Here is a 26,200-nt window from a genome sequence, read left to right as displayed (position 1 = left end):
TCCTCGTAAAAGAAAGAATATTCGAGAAAGAAATTTTCCTAAACAAAAGAATAACTCTTAGTGGTGTTTGACCCCCAAATTGCATTGGATGGATAAAAAAACTCACTCACGGTTGGGTTTATTAATAATTAAAGAAGTTTATTATCTCGTTATTAACGTTAACTTCTCCAATTACTTTATTCTATAATATTTACCAACCCAACCCATCTAAACTAAACGTCCCTTAGAAATAAAAAAAAATGCACTAATCGGAGGGCTTATTTCAACTGCCCCTTTTTCTTTAAAAAGGAAATTTACCCTTTACTACTATTCATTCTTTTGAAAGAAACAACAATGAAAGATAAATCAACATTACAATTAGTGTCTTTGATAATGACAGTTTAACAAATCACTGCAGTAAAAGCAAGAAAGAATCACAAATCTGTCTCATCTTTCTCCTTCAAATTCCCTCTTTCCAAACACAAATGATGTCTTTTCTAATCCCATCATTCGTTTTTCAAGATATGTTCAAAAACATTTACAAAATAATCACTTAATGCAACAAATTAAGACAACCCAAATACTAAAAAACAAAAAAGGAAAGCCCAAAGATGCGTTACAGTATGAAAATTTGTTCTATAACATTACACTTTTTTTTTTCTTGATGGGGTATCACATAATCATGGGGTTGGTAAAATTTTTATGCATAGGAACCATCCTGGAACCTTCAACCGACAAATTCAGAAAGTTGAGTGTGAAATTGGTTTTGACTGAAGTATGGGCCGACATTATCCTTGGTGATGGGACAGGCCAATTCAATTTCACTGCTTAATTCTGCCATTAGTTCCCACTGGCTGAGTATCCATAAATCTCTCTTTCTTCCACCTCAGAAAGGGGGAAGAGAGAGATGGAAAGTTGATTTTTCAGGCTGGATTTTTCCTTGTTATCGTAAGAAACTGGCAAAGTAACTGCATTAATTCACATCTCGTATTTCTTCTTTGGAATCAGGTCACTGTTTGTCTCGCATCGTTGTTCTTTATTTTTTTGGTTGGTCTTTTCATTGGGTTTCTCTCTCAATTTAGAGATCTTGTCCACAATACATTAATACCACTTCTGGGTTGTGTATATTTCGCGCCAAATTAATTACCCATTTGTGTAGATTTCTGATTTTTCTTTCTTACATCGAGAAATCGCAGTTTATTTCAAGGGATTCTTGATTTTGAGATTAGCTCAGTAGTGGGTTTTGGGATCTGGGTTTGCTTCGATTAACGATGGGGAGCACAGAGGAGAAGGTTGTAGCTGTGATCATGGTCGGCGGTCCCACTAAAGGTATAAGAAATTTCTTATTTCTTCCCATTTTGTTTTGGAGGGAAGTTTGTTTGATGCATCTATATTCAAATCTGACTTCATTTTAGCTTCTTCTTCCACCAAAACTTGATTCTGTTTCTCTGATTCTATGTCGGGTTCATAGAATTCAGCTGTTGTTCATAGGACAAGAATCAGATTCTTGAAATATTTAGTTCATATTTTTGTTTGGGTTTTTGTTCATTATATTCTTGTAACGAACAGGAACTAGATTTCGACCTCTGTCATTGAATATTCCCAAGCCTCTTTTTCCTTTGGCTGGACAACCAATGGTTCATCACCCAATTTCAGCTTGTAAAAGGGTACGTGTTCATGGAATCTTAATGGAATAAGCTGTCATTTTGATCGTTGAATTGATACTCTGTTTATCAAACTGATGTAGTTACTGTTTTGTTTTTTACAGATTCCAAATCTGGCTCAGATTTTTCTTGTTGGTTTCTATGAGGAGCGTGAATTTGCATTATATCTATCTTCCATTTCTAATGAACTGAAAGTTCCTATTAGGTAGCCACTTCCTTTCAAAGTCTACAATAAGTTATGCTGATTTTTCATTTTTGATTGTGTTTGTTGTTGAATTGCTGTGATATTGTGTGTGGTGATTAGATATTTGAAGGAACAGAAGCCACATGGTTCTGCTGGTGGACTTTTTCACTTCAGAGATCTGATCATGGAAGACAGTCCGGTTTTCGTCTCACCTTTTCTTCTCCAATTTTGTCTATTAAGTTGATCCATCGATGCCTTTTAGATCTCCTAATGTTTCTATAATCTTGTTTTCAGTCACATATCTTCTTGCTGAATTGTGACGTTTGCTCGAGTTTTCCACTCCAGCAAATGCTAGGTAGCTGTTCTCCTTTTCTTTTGATTCAATCTTTTGTTCCTTACTCGATTCTTATGTAAGAAACAGTTGCAATGATTGCCTTAATAGGTTCTTTACCATTAATAAGATTGATGTGCTACAGATGCTCACAAAAGTTATGGAGGGATGGGAACAATCCTCGTAATCAGAGTAAGTAATCACGCCTGAGCTCTTAAGCTGGATTCTTTAAAGTTCAATGCCTCCGATTACAGGTTATTGGTTCTTCTTCAATGTTGGCCTTCATCCTTGTTTTGGTTTTAGGTATCGGCTGAGGCAGCTCACCAGTTTGGAGAGTTGGTTGCGGATCCAACAACAAACGAACTACTTCACTATGCGGAAAAACCCGAAACTTTTGTATGTTAACTATAAAAAAACATTCAAATTTAGCACCACCACTTCTCTTTTGATTCAATTTTCAATTGTGTTCCCCTGCTTTTATCTTCCGAAACAGGTCAGTGACCTCATTAACTGTGGCGTTTACATATTTACACCAGAAATATTTTCCGCAATTCAAGGTGTTTCGACGCAGCGGAAAGAGAGAGGTGAGTAATAGTCACATGAAGGCAGTTGAAATAATGATTGAGATGATTTCGAATTGCTGTAGTTATACAATAATGAAGTCAATTTATTTGAAGCAATTTCCACTATTGGCTTGATTTTCAGAGGGGGAGAAAACTCTTTTTTCAACTGCATTACCAGATTATAGATAGTTTATTGTCATTCTCAATTATCTCTTGTATGTATTTTGCAGCGAATTTAAGCCGATTGTCTAGCTTTGAAGCCCTCCAGTCTGCTACAACAAGGTTGGATGGATCCTTCTCTTTATGTTGAAATTTTGTATTTAGATTTGGCGCAGACACTTCGAAGCTGCATATAAAAGTCAGTGTTTTTCAGATTGCTCGATATCTAAAATTACTAATAACATAAAGTTCGACTAACAGGAGCTTGCCTAAAGACTATGTAAGATTGGATCAAGACATTCTATCACCTTTTGCGGGTAAGAAACAGTTATATACGTATGAAACGATGGACTACTGGGAACAGATCAAAACGCCTGCGTAAGTATATGCACTCATTTTAACTTATAAGCTTCGTTTGCAACCGTTTAAAAAATGTATACGCATCTTTCCGTGTAAAATTTTGCAGAATGTCGTTGAAATGCTCTGGCTTATATCTTGCTCAATTCCGGGTCACCTCCTCCAACTTATTGGCAAGTGGAGATGGTACGAAAAATGCTATCATCATTGGTGACGTTTATATTCATCCTTCAGCTAAAGTACATCCAACTGCCAAGGTAACTTTCCAAATCTCGAGTTGTAAATATGATATTTTCTAGTCAAAAGGATTATTGTACAGGACTTACAAATTTTGATGACTCTAATTTTAGTCCCTCGTTGTTTTTCTACTTTCATTCAAATTAAACTTGTATATTGGCTTCTCTTCTATGCCATTATACAGATTGGTCCAAATGTCTCGATATCGGCTAATGCTCGAATAGGAGCTGGTTCTAGGCTCATCAGTTGTATCATCCTTGATGATGTTGAAATTAAGGTATGGATTTATCGGTATGCAGAAGATTCGGACTCGGACTTGAAGTTTATTTGTTATTATTTTTTTCTTTCGTTTGTCAGGATAATGCAGTTGTCATACATGCAATTGTTGGATGGAAATCGTCAATTGGTCGATGGTCTCGTGTACAGGTAAGTCAAAAAATGAGCCATTTTTCTTTTTTTCTTCATGTTTTTTCTTTTTGGTTCCAATTTTTATCAACAACATTACTTAAGTTAGTCATTTTAATTATTTTTGTCAACCTTCTATGCTACCTCTAGGCCGATGGAGATTACAATGCAAAGCGGGGAATTACGATTCTAGGTCTTACTCTTTACCTGTTCTTGCCTTTTATTTTCTTCTAAAAAAAGATACATATGCTTTTCTTTCCCTCTCAAGATACGCACAAAGCTTCAGTACATCACGGCTGCGGTTCTAATATGACAAACATCGGTTTTATTGTCCAGGTGAAGCAGTCGCGGTTGAGGATGAAGTAGTGGTGACAAACAGCATTGTTCTCCCAAACAAGACTCTTAATGTGAGTGTTCAAGAGGAAATAATTCTATGAAAAAAACTTTTCTTTTAAAAAAAAAAAAGTCAGTACATTTTTGTTTCATATTACCCTCCTTGTTGTACTAGAAAAAAAACGGACGTGGAATCGTCAAAAGTCCACGACCACTTCTGTAAATTGAGATCTATTTAAAATTGGTTACTTCTTTGATTCAATTATGCAAAATACAGACAAAATAACTACATATTTTTGTAGATAAACTAGCTATTCCAAGTCATTTGTAAGCACAACTATCTTACAATGGTAGTATAATACACCATGACGATGGCCTCCGGAGATCGGAGTTGGCACAGCCAACGTATAAGCACCCTATGGCTTCAAAAATCAGTTCATCAAAAGAACGACTTGAATGCTATACTTGATAGATGTTGGTTAACAAGAGATCCCAAGCTACAAAAAAAAAAAAAAAAAAGAAAGAAAGAAAAAAAAATCATCCAAAGGATGACTCCAATGCTATACTTAATAGATTTTGATTGTCAAGAATTATGCTTCAGGGATTTGTTTTTTTTTTCAGAGTACCATAAGTTCCATGCTTCTTTGTAATGGGAGAATAATTCTCTTAAAGCTGCAAAATCATGTGAATGGAAACTACTTGTATGATTACTTTTATCTTCAAAAGTTAGTGAATTTGAGTTCTTGAAAGAGAAACTAGAATGGAACATACCTTGATTCTGATACTGAGGACAGTAAGTCGAGGCGAGGCTCACCCAGTTATTACGACTCTGTTTTGCTTCAATTTTTGATGCTCTAGCTTCCACTCTAACACTGGGTGAAAAGGGTCCAAATTTGAAGCTCTTAGAATTCAGATCCCTCTCTAAATCGCCCCCGGTTACTTCAACCCCACAACCCTCAAGCTGCACGTGCCGTTGTTGCTGGGAATTAGGGCTCTTATTCAGATCAAATGAATATGGCATTCTGTTTCTCTTCAAGTTGTTGTTAGTTATATCGCTTCCGAAGCTCCTTTTATTTGAATCACATCGAATCAGTTTGCCTGCACGACAATTTTCGACTAAACTTCTCCATCCTAGCCACTTGAACGCAGGCTTTCTAGTACCATCGGTTTGTGTCTATCATTTGTAGAATTCAAAATAATAAAACATGTATCCAACTTTTTTACAAATAGATTAGCAAGCTCGATGTTATCAAAAACTTAACCAACAGGTTGAACTATATCATATGCATTTTACCTTTTCAATAAGATGAAGTGCTGCCAACACATTCGCGATGTCGTAGAGGCGTCTGACTTTGCCTGAAAAGTTGAAAGAGTGATAAGAAATTAGCTCACAACCTATCCTGTTAAACGTAAGAAATATTTCAAAATTCTCACCAGCAAAGATTCATACTTCTCATTATTGATACATTTTGACCATCACCAAGCAGTAATTTTGCAGCTTCGTCAAGTGAAATCAGATGGGCCTGAATAGAAAGTTTCTAACTTTAAGATGATTTTCACATAAGAACAAACGTAATCACTGAATTAAATATCTCATCTTGCTTGATGACTCACGCTAGAGCAGACAAAGAGCTTGACGAAATTCTGCGTTAATAGTGCTAGAGATTTTTCCCTCCGATTCTCTGATGCCACATGAAAAAGAAAATTTGAGAACAAAAATAAAACCAAATTAACATCATGATGATCCCTAAAAGTGATTATCCACAGTTTCAAATGATAAATTAATCTAAGTGAAGTAAAAACTTTGCCGTATACCACATCTCACTGACGTTGAAGATTTAGATATGACAGAGATTGAATCATGGCTCACAGATGTGAGATCTGAACATGTTTCTTCTTCATCATCTATCAACTGATACACGAAATAATTTGTGACTAAAACATATCAACTGATACACAAAACATAATTCTTATATAACAAAAGAAAAATATAGTTTTAGTAACAATTCGACGTACACTTGAACGGTCATTGGCATCTATAGCGGAGCTGTTTCCCTTCGAATCTTCTTCCTAAATTACAAATGACACCACTTAATTTTTTGAAAAAAAAAACTAAATATGAATTTTAACAAAAGAATCAACCTTAAGTTGCCGTAGTGCTTTAGGAATGCCAGAATATCCTATCCAACGATATTGATTCTTCGCTTTTCTACACAGAATCTACAATCAAATGCAAATTTTTAAATTAAAAACAGAATCATGCATCTAAAATAACAAACAAACAAAGAACAGCAACAAATTCCTTACACCAACGCTTTCTAAAACGTTAACAATATCGTAGATCCGTCGTCTTTCAACACCTACAAATTTGCAGTAACAAAAAATCCTTCAAATTTTCGATTAACGAGAATTTAAAAAAAAAAACATTCAGGAAAAACAGACACTACCTAGCCGAGATGCGGCATTGTCGAGGCTAATCAACTGAATATCATCTCGATCATACAGTCTCAAAAAACTACAAACGAAGAGAGATAATGAGATAAATTTGAATAAGTAGAGAAAATATGAAAAGGAAGAGAGAGAGAGAGAGAGCGGGAGATGAAACTTGGAGCAGAGGAGGCCGAGAGATTTCTGCTTCCGGCTGTAAGCGTTTGAAGAAGAGTCAGGTACTGGAAGATGAAGATTGGCGGCCATAGGTATGGTTGGTTATGTGAAAGGAGATGGAATTGGAGAATGAAGAAAGAAAGAAAGAAGGAAGAGATTTATGGAGTTGGAGATGGAGAATTGGAGGGAATGGTTTGAAGATTTAAACAGAAGATTTGAAGAACCGTTGAGAGAGGGAGGGAGGGAGGGAGCGTGATTCAAGTTCAAGTTCAAGTTCAACACAACAGGCGCGTTATCGTTTTTCTTTTTTCTCTCTTTTCAAATTTTATTAGCCATTTGACCGTTTTGTCCTTTGACCGTAATTTTACTTTCAAATTTTTTTTAAGTAAAAAATAATTCATTTTTTATTTCTATACAAATTTTATAATACTCCATCTTGAAATGAAATGTAAATATTTTGTCAATTTTTTATAAAGTTCAAAATTTCTATACATTCAGTGGACATTTTCAAGATTATCAAACTGTTCTATGTTTTTATTGTTTTGTTATATTTCTTCATGGCTCTTTATTGTACCGTTTGTAATCATTTTGCTTTTTTTATTTTTATTACGTCCGTAAGTGCTACTGAATTTTAAAAAAAAAAAAGTTGATTTTTAAAACTACAAAAGATAGATTTAACAAAGTTACTTTTTGTTTTTAGAATTTGGCTAAGAATTCAATTGTTGTATTTACGAAAGATGTAATTCATTGTAATATTATAGATTACCGAATTAAACTTTAAATTTTTTAGTTTGATTTTAATTTATCTTTTAGGTTTTATAATGTTATCATTTCACTATTGAATTTTGAGTTGGTTTTTTACTTTATTTCCTAATGTTTTAGATATATATTTTTTGCAAAAAGAAAAAAAAATCAAACTTTTAAAGTGATGTCTTAGTGAATTAAAATATGAGGTTTTTTTAAAAAAATAGAAAAAAATTACACGAGAAAAAACCACTCAAAGATAAAATAGAAAAATCTACTTAAAAGACAAAAAAATTTTATTTTTCTATAGAGCGTAAATAATTTGTCCATTTTTATATTTTAACAACTTCTCTTAAATACAATAATAAATTGAAACTTAATTATGATTCTTTTATTATTTATAAAATAATGATAAACACTACCTTTTTCAAATTGTATTATAGAACAACTTTTGCACTAACTCTTTTCTCTCACTAAACTTTTATTCCTTATTATAAATTTATCTAAATTTAAATTATTTCCACAAAGCATAGATCGTAATTATATCTTATGAACAATGTTTAAGTTTCATAAGGAAGATAGTATGTTCTACTAAGTGAGATAATATAGATTGGTTAGAATCAAATTCTTTTTCGTATACAAAGTTTGTATTTTCTGATGATATTGTTCTAATAACAATGTTTCATATTTCGAAGAAGTTATATTGAGCGTTTTCTTTTTCTATGGATTAATTGATTCTCAAATTTCACAAAATTATTATTTTATTTTTCGTCTTTTGAAGATATTAAAATGGTAATTAGTAGACTACTTTTACAAATTTTTAATACTTGTTTGTTTCTTCTGCTTTTGTTGAGATCCGATAATTATAAAAATTAATAATAGATGTTTCAAAATGAGTATTTTATTGGTAAATATCTCTTTATTTTTTCCAATGGATTATTATATTATTGGTAGGGAGATTCATTTAAAAAAAAAGAATAATATAAAATTTTATTAAGATATTCAAACATGTAAAGATATGTTTTGAAAAAGAAAAACATTCTAATAATTAAGTGGAGAATGAGGTAACAAAAATATAGTTATTAAGATTTGGCATATATTTTATGAATCTTTTGGATTTCCTTTTTATATATATATATATATATATATATATATATATATATATATATATATATATATATATATATATATATTGTTTTAAAAATATTAAATTAAATAGTGAGCTATTCATGTACTGAAAAAATAATTTAAAAAGATATATTAAAAGAGATTTAATACTTTAGTAAAGTTTAATATTTATTTGATGGTTTACAAATTTTGAAAATATGACAAAAGTTCAAGTCAGATAGACATTTTGTACAACAACGACTTCTCCTGCAATAAAAGAAGTGGAACCTTCTGATTCCGATCGAAGAAGTCTTCACAACTGAGAAATCTAACCCTTTATAAAAAAAAAAAAAAAAGCCTAGGCTAGGCTCCGAGTCTGATAAATGAAAGGCTCCAGATGAATTGAGGAGAGTTTGAAAAAATTGGAAGACCCATATCCGGGTATATAGAGAATTAGTAGGTTGAAATATGGATACAGACCCAATCAACCCATGGAAATCTAAGTTTCATTTGCTAACTCATGAGCAAAGCAGTATTTTTCGGCCCTTAATAAATGGATCTAAAATCTTCATTCCACTAGGAAAAATTATCTCTCCTTTCGATCTAGCTATGCCAGCCAAAACCTTTCTCTGGTAGAAGAGTATAATGATTAAATTTTAATTTAGTATGATTAAACCAACGAGACAAATCATACTCTAAACTACAACTTTCGAATCGGGAAGATTGATTATCTTTATTATTCACTGTGAATTTTGAATTTGGTTCATTTTTGTTTTGGAAATTAATGTTATTATTTAACTATTTTCTATAAAATTTATCGACTCAACTTTATTAAATATTTGGTTCATTTGTTAGGTTTTCTGAAAATAGAAAAATTTAATAAACTATTTACAATAAAGCCACTAAAAGATCACATTTATTAAATATTTTATCAAAGATTTTATCATTTTTGACCCTTTTAATTTTTTTTTTTTTTATCAATCTACTACTTTCTTTCAAAGTTTTGAAAAAACCAAGTTAAATTCTAAAAGAAAAAAAAAATAATTTTACGAAGATGTGTTAACAATTTGATTATAAAATAAACACAATTGTAAAGAACTAAAATTTATAGACTAAATTACAAATTGCAAAAAAAAAATGTAAACTCAGCAATTTTTGTAGATAAAATTTGGTTATATTTAAAATATTTTTTTAATTCTTTTTGCTATTTAAAACAATTTTTGCTAACATTTAATTTGAAATAAAAATGGGTGAGAATTAATGAGTGATGGAAAAGAATGTAAAAGGAAAGATCTGAAGGGATGTACTAAATAACACTGATCCGCCATTGATGAAAAAGGAAAAGGCAAAAAGGAAAGAGATTGAACATTGAAGAAATCAGTGATGGTTAAGATCGGAAGAAGATCTTTCTCTCTCACACGCAATCCCAAAAAGAAAGTGAAGAAGAAGAAAAAAAATGCTTCAAAATGGAATGATAATAATAATCACAAACAAAAGTACAAACTCCAAAGCAAAGCAGATCCTCCAGTTTAATTCAATAAAATCGGATTCTGTATATAATATCAGTCAATTGGATTGGATATCGATGATCATCATCATCAGAAATATATATATATATATTATATCGAATCCCTAAATCTCCTAATTTATTTCAATTTCAAACACAGAAGAAATGAAATCGGATTTGACGGATCACGCAAATGGATAATTTTCTTTTACTTTTTTTTTTTCTGTTTTTGATTCGATTCAGAAATTAGAATCAACAATCACCTGCTAATGCTATGCTCTGCTGCCGATGAATCGTTCTTCGGATTCTGTGCTGCTGTCATTGGCCATTGGGCGGCTTTCCTTTCTCGCTGCCGCCATTTTTGCCCTACGCTTTCCTCTCTCTCTCGTCTACTCAGAAAATACAAACTTCATTTACATTTTAATTTATGTGAAAATATTTCAAAATTTAAAATAATTTAAAATATTTATAAATATAGAATTTATCAAAAATAAATAATAACATACACAAATAAAAATTTTAAATAATTTGATTCATTTTTATATTGAAAGTTTTTTAAAATAAAAAATTAATAAACTATTTACATTATATGGAATAAAACTACAAAATTTATTCCAGTATGAAGCTTAAATATTTTATTTTCGAAAATTTTCCCTACAGATATTTAAAAACAACCCTCTATTTAGTATCCTATTTCTCTTTTATCTTTCTTTTCACAATTACACATTTGTCCTCTCGATCTATTTGTTCATAAAAAAAGAGTAAAATATACTTTCGATTTCCGATGTTTGAACTTAATGATTATCTTGTCTTTGAAGTTTTAAAACAAATACTTTAATTTCTGATGTTTGAGAAATGATTCTAAATGATCGATGAAGTTAATTATCACTTAATTGACTAACAGAAAAATGATGTAAAGACTAATCGCATCATTGATTGAATTTTAGTATAATAATTACTACGTGAGGACAATGTGAGTTATGAGTATATTATCAAAACTTATAGTAAAAACACTTCAATAAAAAATGTTATTAGATTTGAGATCGGTGACTAAATTTAACATTTATTAAGAGTGTATAAACTAATGTTTGATAATTAAAGGTATAAAGACTAGAACCGAACACAATCCATCCAAGTATTTTAACCAAAACTTTTTAAATTTATATTTAATAGATTAATTAATTTTAGTTTAATATAATTTAAAAGTTTAATCCCGTGAATTTTAATCATTTTTATCATCATGATCGTATAAGTCATTCTATGTTTGATTTATTTTTTCATATGTTTAATTATGAAAATAAGTCATTTTAAAAAGTTGCACCGCTGGACAAACTCTCAAAGTTCACTATTTTTTTTTTCGAACTTTTTCTCTACTAAATCTAAATAAATTATAGTAAATTTGCGAATATAAATTTAAAAAAAAATTGACAAAAACTTTATATATATAGTAAAAAAACTACAAAAAGTGATACTTAAATCTAAGTTTATACAAAGAGCATAAAGTTACGGAGAGTTCAAGCGTTCTTAACTTTAACTAAATCCAGTAGTGAGTACAAAATATATGTTCGAGTTTATCCTTGGAAACGAAGAAAGAAGACGGAGAAAAAACTAATTAAAATGATATGAAGTAGTATTAAATTATTGTCTTGGGGTGTAACTTTTTAAGAATGCAAGTGCACGCCCAATTATATTGTTGAAAGTTGACATTGCTATCAATTTGACAACAAAACAAGCTTGTAAAGAAAGATTGAAATAATCATAACCTATTACAATGAATGTTATATAGGTAAATAAAACTCTTTTTACAAAAGATTCAAAAAAAAAAACAAAAATACTACTCTTTCCTTCCTCTATGTATTCAAATTTGAACACCTAATTAAATTCAATAAACTTTGCTAATATATTTTTTTTTGTCACACTTTTATTGAGTAACATAAAATTACTCACAAGGTTACAGTTTTGGAATCCTCCTAGGTTTGTTTATTTTTTGGCGTTTCAAATAGCATAATGAAATAAAATATTTACAAAATATAGCAAATTTTAAGATTCTATCAATGTTAAATATCTATAGACTTCTACCAGTGTTTATAGATGTCTATCAATGTTTTTAATAGTCTATCAATATATCCGTGTCTAGTCTATCGATGTCTATCGTTGATAGAATATGATATTTTGTTATATTTGTAAGTATTTTTAACAGTTTTACCATTTTCAATCATTTCTCTCCTTCTTTGTTGGAAAGATGTATATTTTTTTTTTTTTGCTTGTGAATGCTATCATCCACTATGAGTACTTGAGGGAGTAGTGTTTCTTGGGTGTTTCATCTAACAAAACACAAAGACAAAGGTTTAAAACGTCGGAACTTTTGTTGACAATATTGATTTTTCTTTTATCGATAATACATTGTTTTAGGCTTATCGTTTAAACAATATAACCATAATCACGTTCGCTCATGTAATTTGGCTTATAATACACAATGAACCAACATCCCTTGTGTGTGATTTGAAGCTTACCTTCTAAATATCAACGTTGCTATGTCTAGTGGTTTCGATAATTCGTTAGTTTAGTGTTCTTATTTGACAAAAATATTGATATTAATGAATGTTTTTGAAAAAAATAATAAATAATACAAATTCAAAAATGATTTAAATAAACGTTTTATACTTTAGATTTATTAAGATTTTGGGAATGGTGCAAAAGGGAAAAAGGAAGTTGAAATGAAATGAATAGTAATGGTCAACGGTGTGCGGCTGTTTGTAAAGTCAGTGGGCACAGCGCCACCAAAACAAAACAATGGCAAATACTTATATATAGATCGTACGGTCAATCTGCACAGTTCTTTAATCTGTTTCTTTTTCTTTTGTTTTGACCTATCATGGCGTCAATTGACAAGTGGCCCTAATCTTTATCTGCGCTGGGATTTCGATTCTCTCTCCCAAATCACAATAAACAAACAAACCCCCTCTTCTCCGATCTCACTGAAAATTTTGGATCCTCAGAATCTCTGCTTTTACTCCTCCCCATTAATTAAACCAACCCATTTTCCCCACTTATAAGATGTCCCCATTTTCCCTCTTCTTCCATCGCCAACCTTTTTTCTCTTCTCTCTCTCTTTTCTTCCCATGGCGACGGTTCCTGATCTCTTCCGCCGCAACAACGGACTTGTAGGGGTTTCCGACGAGTCGAAACAGAGGAGTTCGGGTTCGACTCAGCTTCATGTTCTTGCTGTTGATGATAGTCTAGTTGATCGGAAGGTTATTGAGCGGTTGTTGAAGATCTCGTCATGTAAAGGTAAAGATTATTGTTGATGATTGTTTTTGTTTAGTGGGTTGATTTTGGATGGGGTTTGTTTGAATTGGATTTGGGGTTTTTTCTTTTGCAGTGACTGTTGTTGAGAGTGGGAGAAGTGCTCTTCAGTATTTGGGTTTGGATGGGGAAACTAATTCTGTTCAGTTTAGTAGTGTAAGAAAACTTCCCTTCATTTTAGTGATTGTTTAAATTGAAATGTTGTTTGATCTTGAATTGATGATCAGTTGTTGGGTTTTGTGTTGATTTATTTGCTTGCAGGGCTTGAAGGTGAATCTCATTATTACAGATTACTCCATGCCTGAAATGACGGGATATGAACTGCTCAAGAAGATCAAGGTTGGTTTCTTGGTTGATTGGCTTGCTTTTTGTACTTTTGATTCTTTCAATAAAAATCCAAGTCTGATTCGTTCTTAGTTTTTGAAAATTTAGTCTATATACACTCTTTCACTTCTAGGTTTGTTATCTACTTTTTACTCATGTTCAAAAAAATACAAGTTTTAACTCTGTTAGTAAACCATTATATGAAATTGAGAGAAAATATAAACTAATGTATTCGGGGATTCTTGATTTTGGAGAAGATACTGCACTTTTTATTTTATATCAATGGCTGAAAGAGGATTGTTATGAACAGGAATCATCAGCTTTCAGGGAGATTCCTGTTGTGATAATGTCATCAGAGAATATTTTGGCTCGTATTGACAGGTATATATAAATTCTCCCTTCTCTCTTGTTCTTGTTCTTGTTTTTTTATGGTTAATTTTAAGCTGAAGATTTGGGGTTTCATCTTTCTGATAGTTGTTTAAAGGAAGGGGCTGAAGAATTCATAGTAAAGCCAGTGAAATTGTCTGATGTGAAACGATTGAAAGATTTCATTATGGAAGGAGAAAATGGAGGGAAGAAAATTGATCTTAAGAGGAAACTCCATCCCGATCATGATCACAACCCCTTGTCTCCGGCCTCTCTAGGGCCATCGATGACAGCTTTCGACCAATGCCAAGGATTTAAGCAACGATCGCCACCGTCATTACAACCGTCGCCGATCATACGTTCCTCAAAGAAACCTAGGTTCCTCAATGGCAACTAATTCACATGATGATGAAATTCAAGTGGTAAAAGCTCTTTGTTCTTTTTGTATAAAAGTTGATTGGTGTTGTTGGAAACTCAAAATCTCCCATTTGCTATTTCTTTTTTTCTTTTTGGTTCATTGCTGTTTCAAAGATCTCAGAGAAGTAAGAAAAAAAAAGTACATTGAAGTTTCAATGAAAATATAATAGACAAGTTACATAGCTACTTGGCTTCTATTGAATACTCTTGTTTGCACTTTAGTTATGTTTTCTTATTGCTTGTGGCATACCGAGATTCCAACTTTTCTTGAACGAAGATATATATTTAAACCAATTGAGTTATATTTACGATTGCATGGTAGATCGGGTCACGAACTTACAATTCATTGAAACTTATTGATATTTCGATTTATTATTTGTACCTAATCTTTTGTCCATAATACTTATAATATAGATTGTAATACAACTATGGGGGATTGGAAAGTTATTTTGGAATCAATCATGCCAATAATTGACATGGATTATTGAGAAGTGTGTTGGAGTATTGATGGAACTATAAGGTTGTTATTTTGAAATCAGTTACAACTAATTGTTAATTATTTGATTAATTTGTCTTATGAGAATAATTTAAATGGATAGTGGAAGAAAACTGTGATAGTACTAATGGAATATATATTGAAATTCAATGATATTTTTGGGCCACATTCAAAGTGAAATTGGAGTAATATTATAATCTCTTGATAGAGAGATTTCTCTTATTGAAAAACATTTGAATAATTATTTTAAGGGCAACAAAAGTTTATAGCATCATTTTATAAATATAACAAAATCTCCTCTATTATGTGATGTATCAAAGTCAAATAATATCTAAGTTGATGTAGTGAGTGAGGTTGTCTCTCTCTTGCACATGATATTATGCATTAGAACGTGTTGTCAACTCAAATGGATTGCAAATGCACTAACTAAACACTTTAACCAAATCTTTACTTGACTAATACACACATTCTACATGGATCCCCCACTTCTCAACTAACTCATTCTAAAATCTACATGAATGTGGAGAGTTTGAGCATTTAAACTGCCATTCTAGTTGATGAACATGTGATCCAACTTTATAAATAGCTATGTTGTCCTGGAAAATTGCAAAGAACCAATTGATTCCCAGGTTTCTTTGGAAAAGTAATGAAAGAGATGGAAAACAGAAATGGTGCACAAGGAGCTCCCAAGGGAAAGACTAACCCTGGCAAAGCTACAATTTTGGCTCTTGGGAAGGCATTCCCTCCTCAACTTGTTCTTCAAGACTACCTAGTCGACGGCTATTTCAAGGACACAAGCTGCGATGATATTGACCTCAAGCAGAAACTCACTCGACTATGTAATTTTAATCTTTCGCTCTTTCTTCTTCTTTTTGGGTGGCTAAAACAAAAAAGTATCTGGTACTTCATTGATCTGAAAGAACTTGGACACTGAATGGAACTTCTAAGATGGTTTTAAAAGAATTTATTGTCATCCTCTAATGGTCTAATGTAAATCCACAGGCAAGACAACAACAGTAAAAACTAGATACGTGGTGATGTCGGAAGAGATCTTGAAGAAGTACCCAGAGCTAGCAAAGGAAGGTCAACCGACCATAAAGCAGAGACTGGAGATTTGCAACAAAGCTGTGACAGAAATGGCCATTGAAGCCTCACAAGCTGCCATTAACAACTGGGGAAGGTCAGTTCTAGACATTACCCACTTAGTCTATGTTTCTTCAAGTGAAGCTCGCTTGCCTGGTGGCGATCTCTTCCTAGCAAGGGGCCTTGGACTCAGCCCTCAAACCCAACGAGTCATGCTTTACTTCACGGGTTGCTCGGGAGGTGTGGCAGGCCTTAGAGTCGCTAAAGACTTAGCTGAAAACAACCCAGGAAGTCGAGTCCTGCTTGTCACCTCTGAAACCACCATTATCGGGTAACACTTTTAATCACCTCCTAAAGCTCATACGTGTTTGTTCTCAGAAATTTAAACATAAACATCAATTTCTTTACAGCTTCAAGCCACCGAGTGCAAATCGTCCATACGATCTCGTAGGCGTGGCACTATTTGGGGATGGTGCAGGGGCGATGCTAATTGGGAGAGACCCTTTTTTGGGCATTGAACGACCACTCTTTGAACTCCACACGACAACCCAGAAATTCATTCCGGATACTCAGAACATTATCGATGGGAAGCTGTCGGAGGAAGGTATTAGTTTCACAATAACAAGAGAACTTCCCCAGATAATTGAAGATAACATCGAAAGTTTCTGTGAGACATTTCTTCAAACACTTGGGTTGCATGAGAAAGAATACAACAAAATGTTCTGGGCTGTACATCCAGGTGGGCCAGCGATATTGAACAGATTGGAGAAGAGGCTTGAACTGTTACCTGAGAAGCTGACAGCGAGCCGACGAGCTCTGATGGACTATGGAAATGCGAGTAGTAACACGATCGTGTACGTACTGGAATACATGATGGAAGAAAGCTTGAAAATGAAGATGGATGGTAGGAAGACTGAGGAATGGGGATTGATTCTGGCGTTTGGACCTGGGATTTCATTTGAAGGGATTCTGGCGAGAAATCTTGCCGTATGAGAAAACTTATAGAGCCGATGCTTATGATGAATATGAAATTTTCGATTTCTATTGTAGGTTAGTTTTTAGAAATGTTTAATGGAATGATTTGGTCTACGTTGTTATCTCATTCACCCAACTTTTTGTATACTACAATTTTAATAAGACCCTCAAATTAACATCTTAATTAAGCTCATTTTAGCACTATATTATATGAGTGTATTGGAAAAGGGTAGAATACAAAATTACACTTATCGTAAGTTTTAAGTCCACATTACATTTGATTTATAAATTTCAAAAAATTACATCTTTAGTCATTAATTAATGATACAATTTTATGAAGTCAAATTTTATTAATAGAATTGTAATATTTTAAAAACATAAGTACTAAATTTTAACCAAACTAAAACAAAGGAAACATTCAGAAACTTATAAACTAAATAAAAATTAGATTTAAAACTTAAAAAGACCATAATAAAACAACGGTCATGAAGTCTAAGGATTAAATTAAAAAACAAATTCAAAATAAAAGACTTAGATATTTAATATTTTGGAAAATATGGACCAAATAAAAAGTAAACCGAGATGTAAAGAAAAGAGAAATATTTATTACCTAAGCTAAACTCTAAACTTTGAAAGTGGTATCAATTCAAACCTCAAATCATTAATTATGTCAATTTAGACTATATACTTTTACAAGTGCATAAACTTAAACCCTCTATTAGGTTTTACAAAGGTTCAAAGTTTATTTGAATTGATCGAGAATTCATATTCACACTTTAATAGTATAAATATTTGCGAAAGAAAAAAAGAAAACAAAGACTTATTGGATAAGAAAAGAAATATTATTTTAGGACAAGTAGTTCCCAAACTCTCACATGTGAAAGTGAAAGAAACAAACAAAGTTGGAAAGTTCATAGATATTGAAACTTTGATTCCTCGACAGACCACTTATATTAAATTTCTTGGAAAAGCACTGCCCAATCCAAAACTACTTTTCCAAGCGGAAAAACGACAGCCAGTGATTAACAATTCCTTAATATATTATCTTTCGTATCATAAATTAAGAAGACGAAGACGAAGACTCAGAGCCAAAAGCAGAGAAGCATAATCGGAGCTAAGGAAAAATGGCTCACCTGAAGCTTGAAGGCGCCATTAATTTGAAGGAAGATCTCATCGCAAGCGCTTGGTCTGCCGCCATTAAAGCTCACAAGCATCCTGAGAAGCCATTTCTTCTTGATAAAACTAGAGATTCCTCCATCATTAGCTTCGCCGGATCTTCGTCACCGGAAGCCTGGTTCTCTGCTTCCGATTCGTCTTTCGGAGTAACCAAAATCGATACTCAGCTGTTTCCGTCCGTCAGGAGCATCGGCGTCGATGATTATGCCGTCGTCAATTCCGCATTTCTTCGCCGATTCCAGGGAATTTTCGGGAAGCTTAAGGAGGTATCATTACTGTTATTTGCCCTAATTTCGCCCTAATTTCGCCCTAATTTGGTACTTTTTATGTGTCTACTGATTTAGTTATTCACATTTGGTTTCTTAAGTTCTTTATTTGTTTACTTTCTTTAAGAAATTTTGGCTAATCTAATTATATATTTTCAGTATCAATTTTTCTTATTTAATAATTTTCCAAAGTTTTTTTTTTCTTATTTCAGTTGGAGTAATGGTAATTTTCAAATGCAAACTTAATAAATGCTCTTAATTTGATTCACTAAGGCAAATCAGTCCATAATGTTAGTTTAGAATTTTAAAAGTTTAAGAAGATAAATCGAAGTTTCTCCGATATAATATTTTAAATTGTTTAACCTCTTTTTATGACATTTTATTTCTAAAGAGATTTTATTTCTAAAATATAATCGATTCACTAAAATTTAGATGGGGTAAGTTTATGAGTTCAAAATTTTAAATAATATGGACAAAAGAATAGTCAAGTTTTGGGGTGTCGAGTACATATTAATATTCGAGTATTGTAAATTGCAATAAAAGAGTTTTTTTTTTCTAGGTTGATTAATAATCTCGTGAGAAAACATAACATATAAATATATTTTCAAAATCTAGAGTAAAAAAAAAATATATCATAAATAATAAAACTACTTATAAATATTTACAAAATATAGACACAAATTAAACTTAGACTTTCATCAATGTCCATTGATATACTAGTAGTCTATTATTGATAAAATCTAAAATTTTACTATATTTTCCATTTGAAAATCTCCTTTGAAAAGAGAATAAATAACAAGTAGTTCTATTTAAAATCAACAATAAATAAGTTTCTTGAAAAATATAGGACTAAAATTAGATATTTGAAGGTATGAAAACAAAAATTGAATAAAATTTTGCATCAACATTCTTGCAATGCTATGATTTCGACAAAATAACTTTACCAAACATGATTCTGTATCTGTATCGTACTCCATATTTAGAAATTGCATTATTTCCTTGTGCAATTATTTCTCATTATTGTCATTCACTTATAATAAATCCAGGCTTCCAACAAAACCCTCTATCACTTCTCTTAAACTAACGAGGGATTTCGTTTCTCAGGTGCTAAGAGTGAATAAGTCTGTGGTGTTTACCGGCCACTCAGCCGGAGGTCCGATAGCCATTCTTGCAACCATCTGGCTGTTGGAACAGCAAAGAAACCCAGACTCAAACCCATACACCAACTTCACTCCTACATGTATCACATTTGGATCTCCCCTTGTTGGTAACTTCATTTTCTCCCATGCTCTCAAAAGGGAGAAATGGTCCACCCATTTTGTGCACTTCGTCACAAGATACGACATCGTTCCACGAATCCATCTTGCTCCTCTGCCATCCTTACAACCACAACTACAAACCATCCTCAACTGCCTGAACTCGAGATCACTTGGGTCAACAATGAATCCAAACGTAGCTACCGAATTCTTCATGACGGTGATGAGGAATGCATCGGCTGTGGTAAGCAACGCTGCATGTCGTCTCATGGGAAACACTAACCTTTTGCTAGACACATTGAAAAGCTTTGTGAAATTGAGTCCTTATAGCCCTTTTGGCACATACATTTTCTTCACTGAGAGTGAGAAAGTGGTCGTGGTGAGCAACCCAGATGCTGTTCTACAAATACTATTCTATGCTTGTCAGTTGAGCTCTGAGAGCGAATGTGATTACATTGCTCAACAGAGTTTAAAGGCCCATTGGGGTTATGAATCTAAAATGCAGCAAAACTTGGAGCAACTGCATGCCATTCGTCTCGATGAATTGGCTAAGCTGCCATTGTCCTTAACAGGCAGGAACACGCCAATAACTGAAGCGTTGGATGAACTTGGCCTAGTAAGTTCTCTAATCTTCTTGCTCTCTCCATATTTATCTCTCATATTATATTCTTCTACTCCTATACCTAAGAAGACAAATACAGATATGAAATATAGATACAATAAAATACACCCACCATTACAATGCACCAAACTCTTTGCCTTAGCTCAAGCATCTGTGCTTCATAAGCATAAGGTGTCCCTAACGGGACTTGATTTTTGAAGAAATTTTGGTTATGAGATGATGTTCATCTTTGACCTTTTCTTACCTAAAGCTATTTAATTTTAGAGTACTCTCTTTTTTTCATGTAGTTTGAGGTTGATAGGGTAAGTGACATGGAGGTACAATGAACTCTAACTATCGAATGTGAATTTACAGAGTACAAGAGCTTTATTGAATCTTCGGGCAGCAGGCGCATACGAAGAGCAGAAAACGAGAAATAAAGAAAGGATGGAACTAAAGAAACAGTATATCGAGGATCGATTGAATTGGCTAGAAGAAAATTACAGAGCTGTTTGTAAGGTTGATGGTTTCGGATATTACGATGCATTTAAACTCCAGAAGGATCCAAAAGACTTTCAAGCTAATATCAAGAGACTTGAACAAGCAGGTATATGGGATGAGATTGTAGAAATGCTCAAAAGATACGAGCTCCCTGAGGAATTTGAGGGCGATGATGAATGGATAAAACTCGGAACCAGGTTTCGTCGTCTTGTTGAGCCTCTAGATATTGCTAACTACTATAGACATTCAAAGAATGACGACACTGGTCCTTATCTGATAAAAGGAAGGCCGAAACGTTACAGATTTACACAAAGATGGCTTGAGCATAATAAGAAAATGTCAGAGCCCAGTGAAGAATCAACTCTTTGGGCAAAGGTTGAGGAGATCCGTATCGAAACCAAAACCAAAATGTACGCTGAATGTTCAAGAGAAATTATAGAGCTGGAGAAGAAGATGAAGCGATGGGTCAACGAGATTGAAGATGATATGCTGTTAAAGAAATCTACCTTCATGGAGTGGTGGAAGACACTTCCTGAGCATCATAGATCACAGTCTTGTATTAAGGATGACATCGAGAGGATGGTGAATGACAACGATTCTACTAACATGATGTAGTCCAACATTAATAAACCATTGTACTTGAATAAGACAATCACATTCCAACAGCATCCCTTCTGTTTGTATGAATAATCAGAACTTATTTAAAAAATGTCCTAATTTAACGAACATATTCTGAAACAATTTCGTTGCCAATTTTATACTAATGGCGAGGCTATCAACAAGATAATCAACAAGCACTAACCTTGGTAAACTCTGACAGAAACAGCCAACCACCTTTGCCAACGGACAGAGGCCTCACTCATGGAGATAAACCTTAAGAAAAAAGCACGACAGATATATAATAGAATAACCATTTAAAACAGCAGACATAAATTTGAGCATGTTTGGAATGACCTTTTAAGAGCTAAAGAAAGGGTATCCAAGCTAAGATAATCAATCCAAACTCCAAGAATCCAATCTCCAATCTGTTCATTTACAGAAATTGTAATCGTTTACCAATAGAGACCACCAATCAACAATCAATATTTTCTAAATAACTTGCACCAACTACGTCAATATCAGTAGCAAATGAGTAGAGTATAGAAGTTTTTAATACCTCTATTCCACAGGACTATCCTTCGTAATTACAGAAATGTGAGAGCAAGCCCAAAACACACAGAATTATTGAAATCCATAGCTGCAGTTAATCGGCAATCACATTATTCAATTCATCATGAGCAAAACAGATGATAGGACCTCATCGAAAGGAAGGAAGATCACCAATGGCCTAATGAATACATGATGTAGCTCAAATGGTGAATGTTATTCCTGTGAAGGATCAACTAATTACATAAACCATGAGAAACTCGTCTTCTGTGTCCTGCCCTGCCACTGCCAGTGAAGTACAGACGAATGGCCTGACCAAAATCAAGGTCGCATTTTGACACATCCAAGGAAAACTGCCGGCTACATCACTGTCTTTCAAGTTTAGATCATCTTTGTTGTCTCTTTCATGGAGACAAACATTTTTTTAAAAACTGTTTTATTCAATTTGAAAAGCCATATATAAAGACACATATGAGAGACACTCGTCCATCTCTAAAGCATAAGAAGCATCATAAAAAGGAACACCCACCCCCACCACACACAAACACACGAAATCTCTTACAATAAGAAGAATCAAGGCAAAGGTGAGGCTGCAAAGTTAAAAAAGGTCAGAACCAAAAAGATAAAATAAGGGGTTTCCAATCATTGAACATTAAAGAGTCGTTTTAAATGACAAAGATGTGTTGGGATGTATCAAACTATAGATTCTTCAATATCAAACCATGCTCTCTATTAACTCTTGAGAAAAATGTTATTTACATGTATTTTGCATTCAATGTCAACTATACTGCTTCACACAAACATTAAAAACCTGATTAGCCGAGATGTCTAAACTCTAAAAAGCAACACAAATTGAGCTTTACTTTGGCTGATTTCAGATTTCTCATCCCAAAACAAACAAGCAAAAATATTTATGTAACATACAATTTATTGCAAGTATTACCACATTTCATTTTATGCCGTAGAACCCCGGAAGCAGTTAGTCATGAAATCAGACAAACAGAGGAACGTGATAAGTAGAACAGTTTCAGCATATATGCAAATACAAATAAATAAGTGGAAAAAACAAACGTTGTATCATTATTCCATGTATTCATTTCTATACCACCTCGTCTATTCACATATTAAGTACGAAATAGGTCCTCTACATTGGCAAATGTACGATAAGATAAGAACCACACTCATGTACGAAACAGTTTGGTTTAAAGGTTCTCAATCTCATAACCATACTTCAACACCCAAATGCCACTTCTATTACTATGAAAATCAGAGCCCAAGACTATCATAATACCCAAGACGCAGGAACAAAAGAAAAAAAAAGTGAGACCAGACGTACATTAACTCACAGAAACTGAACACTACCTAAGACCTTGAAATCATGCTACAAGAACGAGCCAATGGTAACGTTGGGCTGCCAACAAGTATGTTTGTCTCATTGTCGGCAGGATCACGATCATATGGCTTTCTGCAGCCAGGACAACGCCCATCCTCTTCAAGAATCCTCTTATGACAGAAAAGGCATAGTCGAAATCCACAGAAACAAGGTAAAAAACTTGAGTCTGTAAGGTCCAAGTCTTCAAAGCAAATTGGACAAGATGTAGGGACAGGAAGAACACCACCACAGGCCCAAGGGACCCCTCCACATCCAAAACGCCGGTCTGTATTCGGTAAACTAAGCTGTTTTGATAACGTGGGCAAACTCTGAGGACGAAAGGCATCATCAGGCCTCCATGCTCGGCAATTCATCGAAGCCCTCTGCACTATTCTCCCACGCTCAACATTCGAGTCACCATCTCCTACGCCCAACTCGTTTCTTCTGTCTCCACAAGAATCCAATTGAGAAACAACATTGCCTCTGGGGGAAGACTCTGAACATTGATCACGTTGCTTGTCAGTGGCGGCTAGGGCATCGGCAATAGCCTCCCAATCATCCAAGCAGTCATCATCTCCTTCTTCTTCTTCCTCCTCCTCCGTTATACTCCCCGAGCGACAGCCACTAGAGCTGCTACGGCAGCTACTACTACTGCTACTCCCAGTAAAATGAGGACCCGAATCATTTCCACCCAATATACTACTGCCAAGACTAGGGGGGCTATTAGACGGCGAGTCCGAATAATCGCTATGGTGGTGGACCGATCTGTCATTCTCTTCTCCTATTTCCCTCATATTTATTTTTTCAGAGGAAAGGTTATCATCTTTCCTCGTTTTAATAACCACCGAATCGAGCCGATTGTCTTCCTCGTTCCATTTTTTGTTCTTTACAGCACCTATCACTCGTGAACCCAAATCGATTAAAAACAAATTCCCACATGCATCAATCCCGTTTCATAAACATCTTCAATCAAACAACAAATTCAAACATAATTAATGGTTATACCTCGAGAAAGCCATTGTTCCCGACGAACGTCAAGCTTGGATTGCTTCAATTTGGAATTCCTAACCTGAAACCCCCAAAACAAAAACAATCACCACAAGTTACAAGAAACAAAAAATAATAATAAATAATCAACAAAAACAAACTCTGCATCATTAAAATCAAAAGAAAAAAAAAATGAGAAGATTTACGTTCGAACAAAGATAGAGAGAGAGAGAGAGAGAGAGAGAGAGTCCTCACCCTCTTCTTCTTGGGTAGGGGCAAATCCCGAGCGTTAGGTGCTAAAGAAATTGAAGCATTGGCGATCGAATCAGTAACCATGATTGAAGAGTTGAAATCGAATTGAAGGAACAACGATGAGAAACCCTAATTTGTGTGGATATTTTTTTCCGGGAGAGAGAAAAAATGGTTCGGGGGAGAGAAAGGGAGAGAGAAAGAGAATGGATAACGGAAACTCCTCTGCTTCGCTCGCTCTTTTCCACAGACTAGGAAAAAAACAGAGGGCCGAGATTTCATTTAAATACCAACCAATTTACCAAAATATCCCTCTCTTTCCCTAAATTTTCGTTCTTACCCACTATCATCCCCCCCTTTCATATTGCCTTTAAATTAATGGGCGAAACATCCTGCCTTCGTGTGCTTCCCCAAAGAGACGATTCAAACGATGCGTTTAATCTTCCAATTTATTTGGGCCGGCCGGAAAAAAGCCCAACAACTTCGGCCCTTTTAAGGGAAATTAAGAGGGGGAGGGATGTTAGGTTTGTTTGTAGTTAACGTGATCCATTTTCGTTTATACGTGTGGGGTAATTATAATAGGTAGTAATTTTTAAAATAATTATTGTGTATGTATCAATATTTTAAAAAAATTATAAATATAGCAAAATTTATCGATAATAGACTTCTATTATTGATAAACTTTTATGGCTTATGAGTGATAAACCAACATTTGCTACATGATCTATCACTGATAGACTCTTATCATCAATAGATTTTGACATATTTTGCTATATTTGCAATTTTTTTAAAATGTTGCTAAATAATTAATTATTTTGAATATAATTGCTACATTTGAAACTATCCTGAAATAAAATGATAGTTATAAATATAGTTATTAGATTCAAAATAGTTAAATATATAGTAACATTTTCAAAAGAATGTAAATATAGTAAAATATTGAATCAATTAATAATAGATACTGATAGAAAAAATTCACATTGTGTGTAATAACTCTAAAATTTTACTATATCGATAGACTATGTTGCAAGTGATAAACCAGATAAAAGTCTATAACTAATGTTATATTTGTAATTTTTTTTAAATATTGCTATATATTTAATCATTATTTATAGAATTCTTACTCATTATAATTATTCAAAGAAATAAAGTTACAAAGGTTTGTTTTCAAATATAGAAAAATAAACTAAAATATTTATAAAATATAGCAAAATTCTAAAATCCATCCATGATAGAGACTGATAGAAAAAATTAACATCGTGTGTTATAACTATAAAATTTTACTATATTTTGGTTTATTTTGATATATTTAAAATTTATCCAATTATAAATATGTATTCGGTACACTTATTTTTCAAAACAAAATTTTTTTAATTTAGAGAACACAAAACACAACATTTCAAAATAACACATAGAGAGTTTAATCAAATAAATGACTTCACTATTAATTATTTATAAAAATAAACATAATAATTCTTTTCAACATTTTCAAATTTACAATCAAA

At 33.2% G+C, this 26,200-nt stretch overlaps 6 protein-coding genes and 1 long non-coding RNA gene across 11 annotated transcripts; 4 read left to right on the top strand and 3 right to left on the bottom strand.

The window, feature by feature from the left end:
• Positions 1-799: 799 nt before the first annotated feature.
• On the top strand, positions 800-4,519 carry LOC103493943 (uncharacterized). Its single transcript, XM_008454923.3, has 16 exons — positions 800-987; positions 1,176-1,308; positions 1,549-1,646; positions 1,748-1,848; positions 1,948-2,026; positions 2,122-2,182; positions 2,304-2,350; positions 2,462-2,554; positions 2,652-2,742; positions 2,952-3,003; positions 3,142-3,258; positions 3,347-3,494; positions 3,659-3,751; positions 3,832-3,900; positions 4,030-4,072; positions 4,216-4,519. The coding sequence occupies exons 2-16, from the start codon at positions 1,251-1,253 to the stop codon at positions 4,314-4,316; spliced, it is 1,251 nt and encodes a 416-aa protein (XP_008453145.2). The 5' UTR covers positions 800-987; positions 1,176-1,250; the 3' UTR covers positions 4,317-4,519.
• On the bottom strand, positions 2,736-10,586 carry LOC103493942 (E2F transcription factor-like E2FE). Of its 5 annotated transcripts, none has more exons than XM_051081103.1 (11): positions 6,818-7,104; positions 6,660-6,727; positions 6,520-6,572; positions 6,355-6,432; positions 6,229-6,282; positions 6,028-6,124; positions 5,827-5,894; positions 5,663-5,735; positions 5,507-5,568; positions 4,984-5,386; positions 2,736-3,067 (listed from the first exon to the last, which is right to left on the bottom strand). In XM_051081103.1, exons 1-11 carry the CDS (start codon positions 6,904-6,906, stop codon positions 3,042-3,044), a joined length of 1,071 nt encoding a protein of 356 aa, XP_050937060.1. In that variant the 5' UTR covers positions 6,907-7,104; the 3' UTR covers positions 2,736-3,041. The 5 variants fall into 5 exon arrangements, with proteins under 5 accessions (XP_050937060.1, XP_050937058.1, XP_050937059.1 ...); XM_051081101.1 differs by lacking the exon at positions 2,736-3,067 and adding an exon at positions 4,445-4,884; XM_051081102.1 differs by lacking the exon at positions 2,736-3,067 and adding an exon at positions 4,445-4,709.
• A 2,439-nt stretch (positions 10,587-13,025) lies between these two features.
• On the top strand, positions 13,026-14,789 carry LOC103493944 (two-component response regulator ARR5-like). The gene is made up of 5 exons (XM_008454924.2): positions 13,026-13,465; positions 13,557-13,636; positions 13,742-13,819; positions 14,115-14,185; positions 14,279-14,789. Exons 1-5 carry the CDS (start codon positions 13,297-13,299, stop codon positions 14,565-14,567), a joined length of 687 nt encoding a protein of 228 aa, XP_008453146.2. The 5' UTR covers positions 13,026-13,296; the 3' UTR covers positions 14,568-14,789.
• A 940-nt stretch (positions 14,790-15,729) lies between these two features.
• On the top strand, positions 15,730-17,325 carry LOC103493945 (type III polyketide synthase B). Its single transcript, XM_008454925.3, has 3 exons — positions 15,730-15,922; positions 16,086-16,497; positions 16,577-17,325. The coding sequence occupies exons 1-3, from the start codon at positions 15,730-15,732 to the stop codon at positions 17,157-17,159; spliced, it is 1,188 nt and encodes a 395-aa protein (XP_008453147.2). The 3' UTR covers positions 17,160-17,325.
• LOC127148139 (uncharacterized) lies at positions 15,965-17,102 on the bottom strand. Its single transcript, XR_007818861.1, has 2 exons — positions 16,954-17,102; positions 15,965-16,757 (listed from the first exon to the last, which is right to left on the bottom strand). It is a non-coding gene; the product is annotated as an uncharacterized LOC127148139 (long non-coding RNA).
• A 644-nt stretch (positions 17,326-17,969) lies between the features above and the next one.
• On the top strand, positions 17,970-21,682 carry LOC103493946 (protein EDS1L-like). The gene is made up of 3 exons (XM_008454926.3): positions 17,970-18,583; positions 19,688-20,455; positions 20,816-21,682. Exons 1-3 carry the CDS (start codon positions 18,266-18,268, stop codon positions 21,554-21,556), a joined length of 1,827 nt encoding a protein of 608 aa, XP_008453148.2. The 5' UTR covers positions 17,970-18,265; the 3' UTR covers positions 21,557-21,682.
• A 1,458-nt stretch (positions 21,683-23,140) lies between these two features.
• Positions 23,141-24,956, bottom strand: LOC103493947 (uncharacterized). The gene is made up of 3 exons (XM_008454927.3): positions 24,702-24,956; positions 24,465-24,528; positions 23,141-24,354 (listed from the first exon to the last, which is right to left on the bottom strand). Exons 1-3 carry the CDS (start codon positions 24,780-24,782, stop codon positions 23,450-23,452), a joined length of 1,050 nt encoding a protein of 349 aa, XP_008453149.1. The 5' UTR covers positions 24,783-24,956; the 3' UTR covers positions 23,141-23,449.
• Positions 24,957-26,200: the final 1,244 nt, after the last annotated feature.

Source organism: Cucumis melo, chromosome 2, assembly GCF_025177605.1.
Source record: "Cucumis melo cultivar AY chromosome 2, USDA_Cmelo_AY_1.0, whole genome shotgun sequence".
Classification (NCBI taxonomy): Eukaryota; Viridiplantae; Streptophyta; class Magnoliopsida; order Cucurbitales; family Cucurbitaceae; genus Cucumis; species Cucumis melo.
This window is presented reverse-complemented; position numbering and strand designations above follow the sequence as displayed.

What these genes read in the sequence shown, in the direction of transcription:
- LOC103493943 (XM_008454923.3), top strand. Translation starts at nt 1,251, where the DNA reads ATGGGGAGCACAGAGGAGAAGGTTGTAGCTGTGATCATGGTCGGCGGT. An exon ending in CGGAAAAACCCGAAACTTTT is followed by an intron (nt 2,555 to 2,651) that starts GTATGTTAACTA and finishes CTTCCGAAACAG; the next exon opens with GTCAGTGACCTCATTAACTG. An exon ending in AAGTACATCCAACTGCCAAG is followed by an intron (nt 3,495 to 3,658) that starts GTAACTTTCCAA and finishes GCCATTATACAG; the next exon opens with ATTGGTCCAAATGTCTCGAT.
- LOC103493942 (XM_008454916.3), bottom strand. Translation starts at nt 6,906, where the DNA reads ATGGCCGCCAATCTTCATCTTCCAGTACCTGACTCTTCTTCAAACGCT. An exon ending in ACGTTTTAGAAAGCGTTGGT is followed by an intron (nt 6,433 to 6,519) that starts GTAAGGAATTTG and finishes ATTTGATTGTAG; the next exon opens with ATTCTGTGTAGAAAAGCGAA. An exon ending in AGCTCTTTGTCTGCTCTAGC is followed by an intron (nt 5,736 to 5,826) that starts GTGAGTCATCAA and finishes CTTTCTATTCAG; the next exon opens with GCCCATCTGATTTCACTTGA.
- LOC103493944 (XM_008454924.2), top strand. Translation starts at nt 13,297, where the DNA reads ATGGCGACGGTTCCTGATCTCTTCCGCCGCAACAACGGACTTGTAGGG. An exon ending in GAAGATCTCGTCATGTAAAG is followed by an intron (nt 13,466 to 13,556) that starts GTAAAGATTATT and finishes TTTCTTTTGCAG; the next exon opens with TGACTGTTGTTGAGAGTGGG. An exon ending in AACTGCTCAAGAAGATCAAG is followed by an intron (nt 13,820 to 14,114) that starts GTTGGTTTCTTG and finishes TGTTATGAACAG; the next exon opens with GAATCATCAGCTTTCAGGGA.
- LOC103493945 (XM_008454925.3), top strand. Translation starts at nt 15,730, where the DNA reads ATGAAAGAGATGGAAAACAGAAATGGTGCACAAGGAGCTCCCAAGGGA. An exon ending in GCAGAAACTCACTCGACTAT is followed by an intron (nt 15,923 to 16,085) that starts GTAATTTTAATC and finishes GTAAATCCACAG; the next exon opens with GCAAGACAACAACAGTAAAA. An exon ending in TCTGAAACCACCATTATCGG is followed by an intron (nt 16,498 to 16,576) that starts GTAACACTTTTA and finishes ATTTCTTTACAG; the next exon opens with CTTCAAGCCACCGAGTGCAA.
- LOC103493946 (XM_008454926.3), top strand. Translation starts at nt 18,266, where the DNA reads ATGGCTCACCTGAAGCTTGAAGGCGCCATTAATTTGAAGGAAGATCTC. An exon ending in TTTTCGGGAAGCTTAAGGAG is followed by an intron (nt 18,584 to 19,687) that starts GTATCATTACTG and finishes TTCGTTTCTCAG; the next exon opens with GTGCTAAGAGTGAATAAGTC. An exon ending in CGTTGGATGAACTTGGCCTA is followed by an intron (nt 20,456 to 20,815) that starts GTAAGTTCTCTA and finishes GTGAATTTACAG; the next exon opens with AGTACAAGAGCTTTATTGAA.
- LOC103493947 (XM_008454927.3), bottom strand. Translation starts at nt 24,782, where the DNA reads ATGGTTACTGATTCGATCGCCAATGCTTCAATTTCTTTAGCACCTAAC. An exon ending in CCCTACCCAAGAAGAAGAGG is followed by an intron (nt 24,529 to 24,701) that starts GTGAGGACTCTC and finishes TGGGGGTTTCAG; the next exon opens with GTTAGGAATTCCAAATTGAA. An exon ending in GGAACAATGGCTTTCTCGAG is followed by an intron (nt 24,355 to 24,464) that starts GTATAACCATTA and finishes CACGAGTGATAG; the next exon opens with GTGCTGTAAAGAACAAAAAA.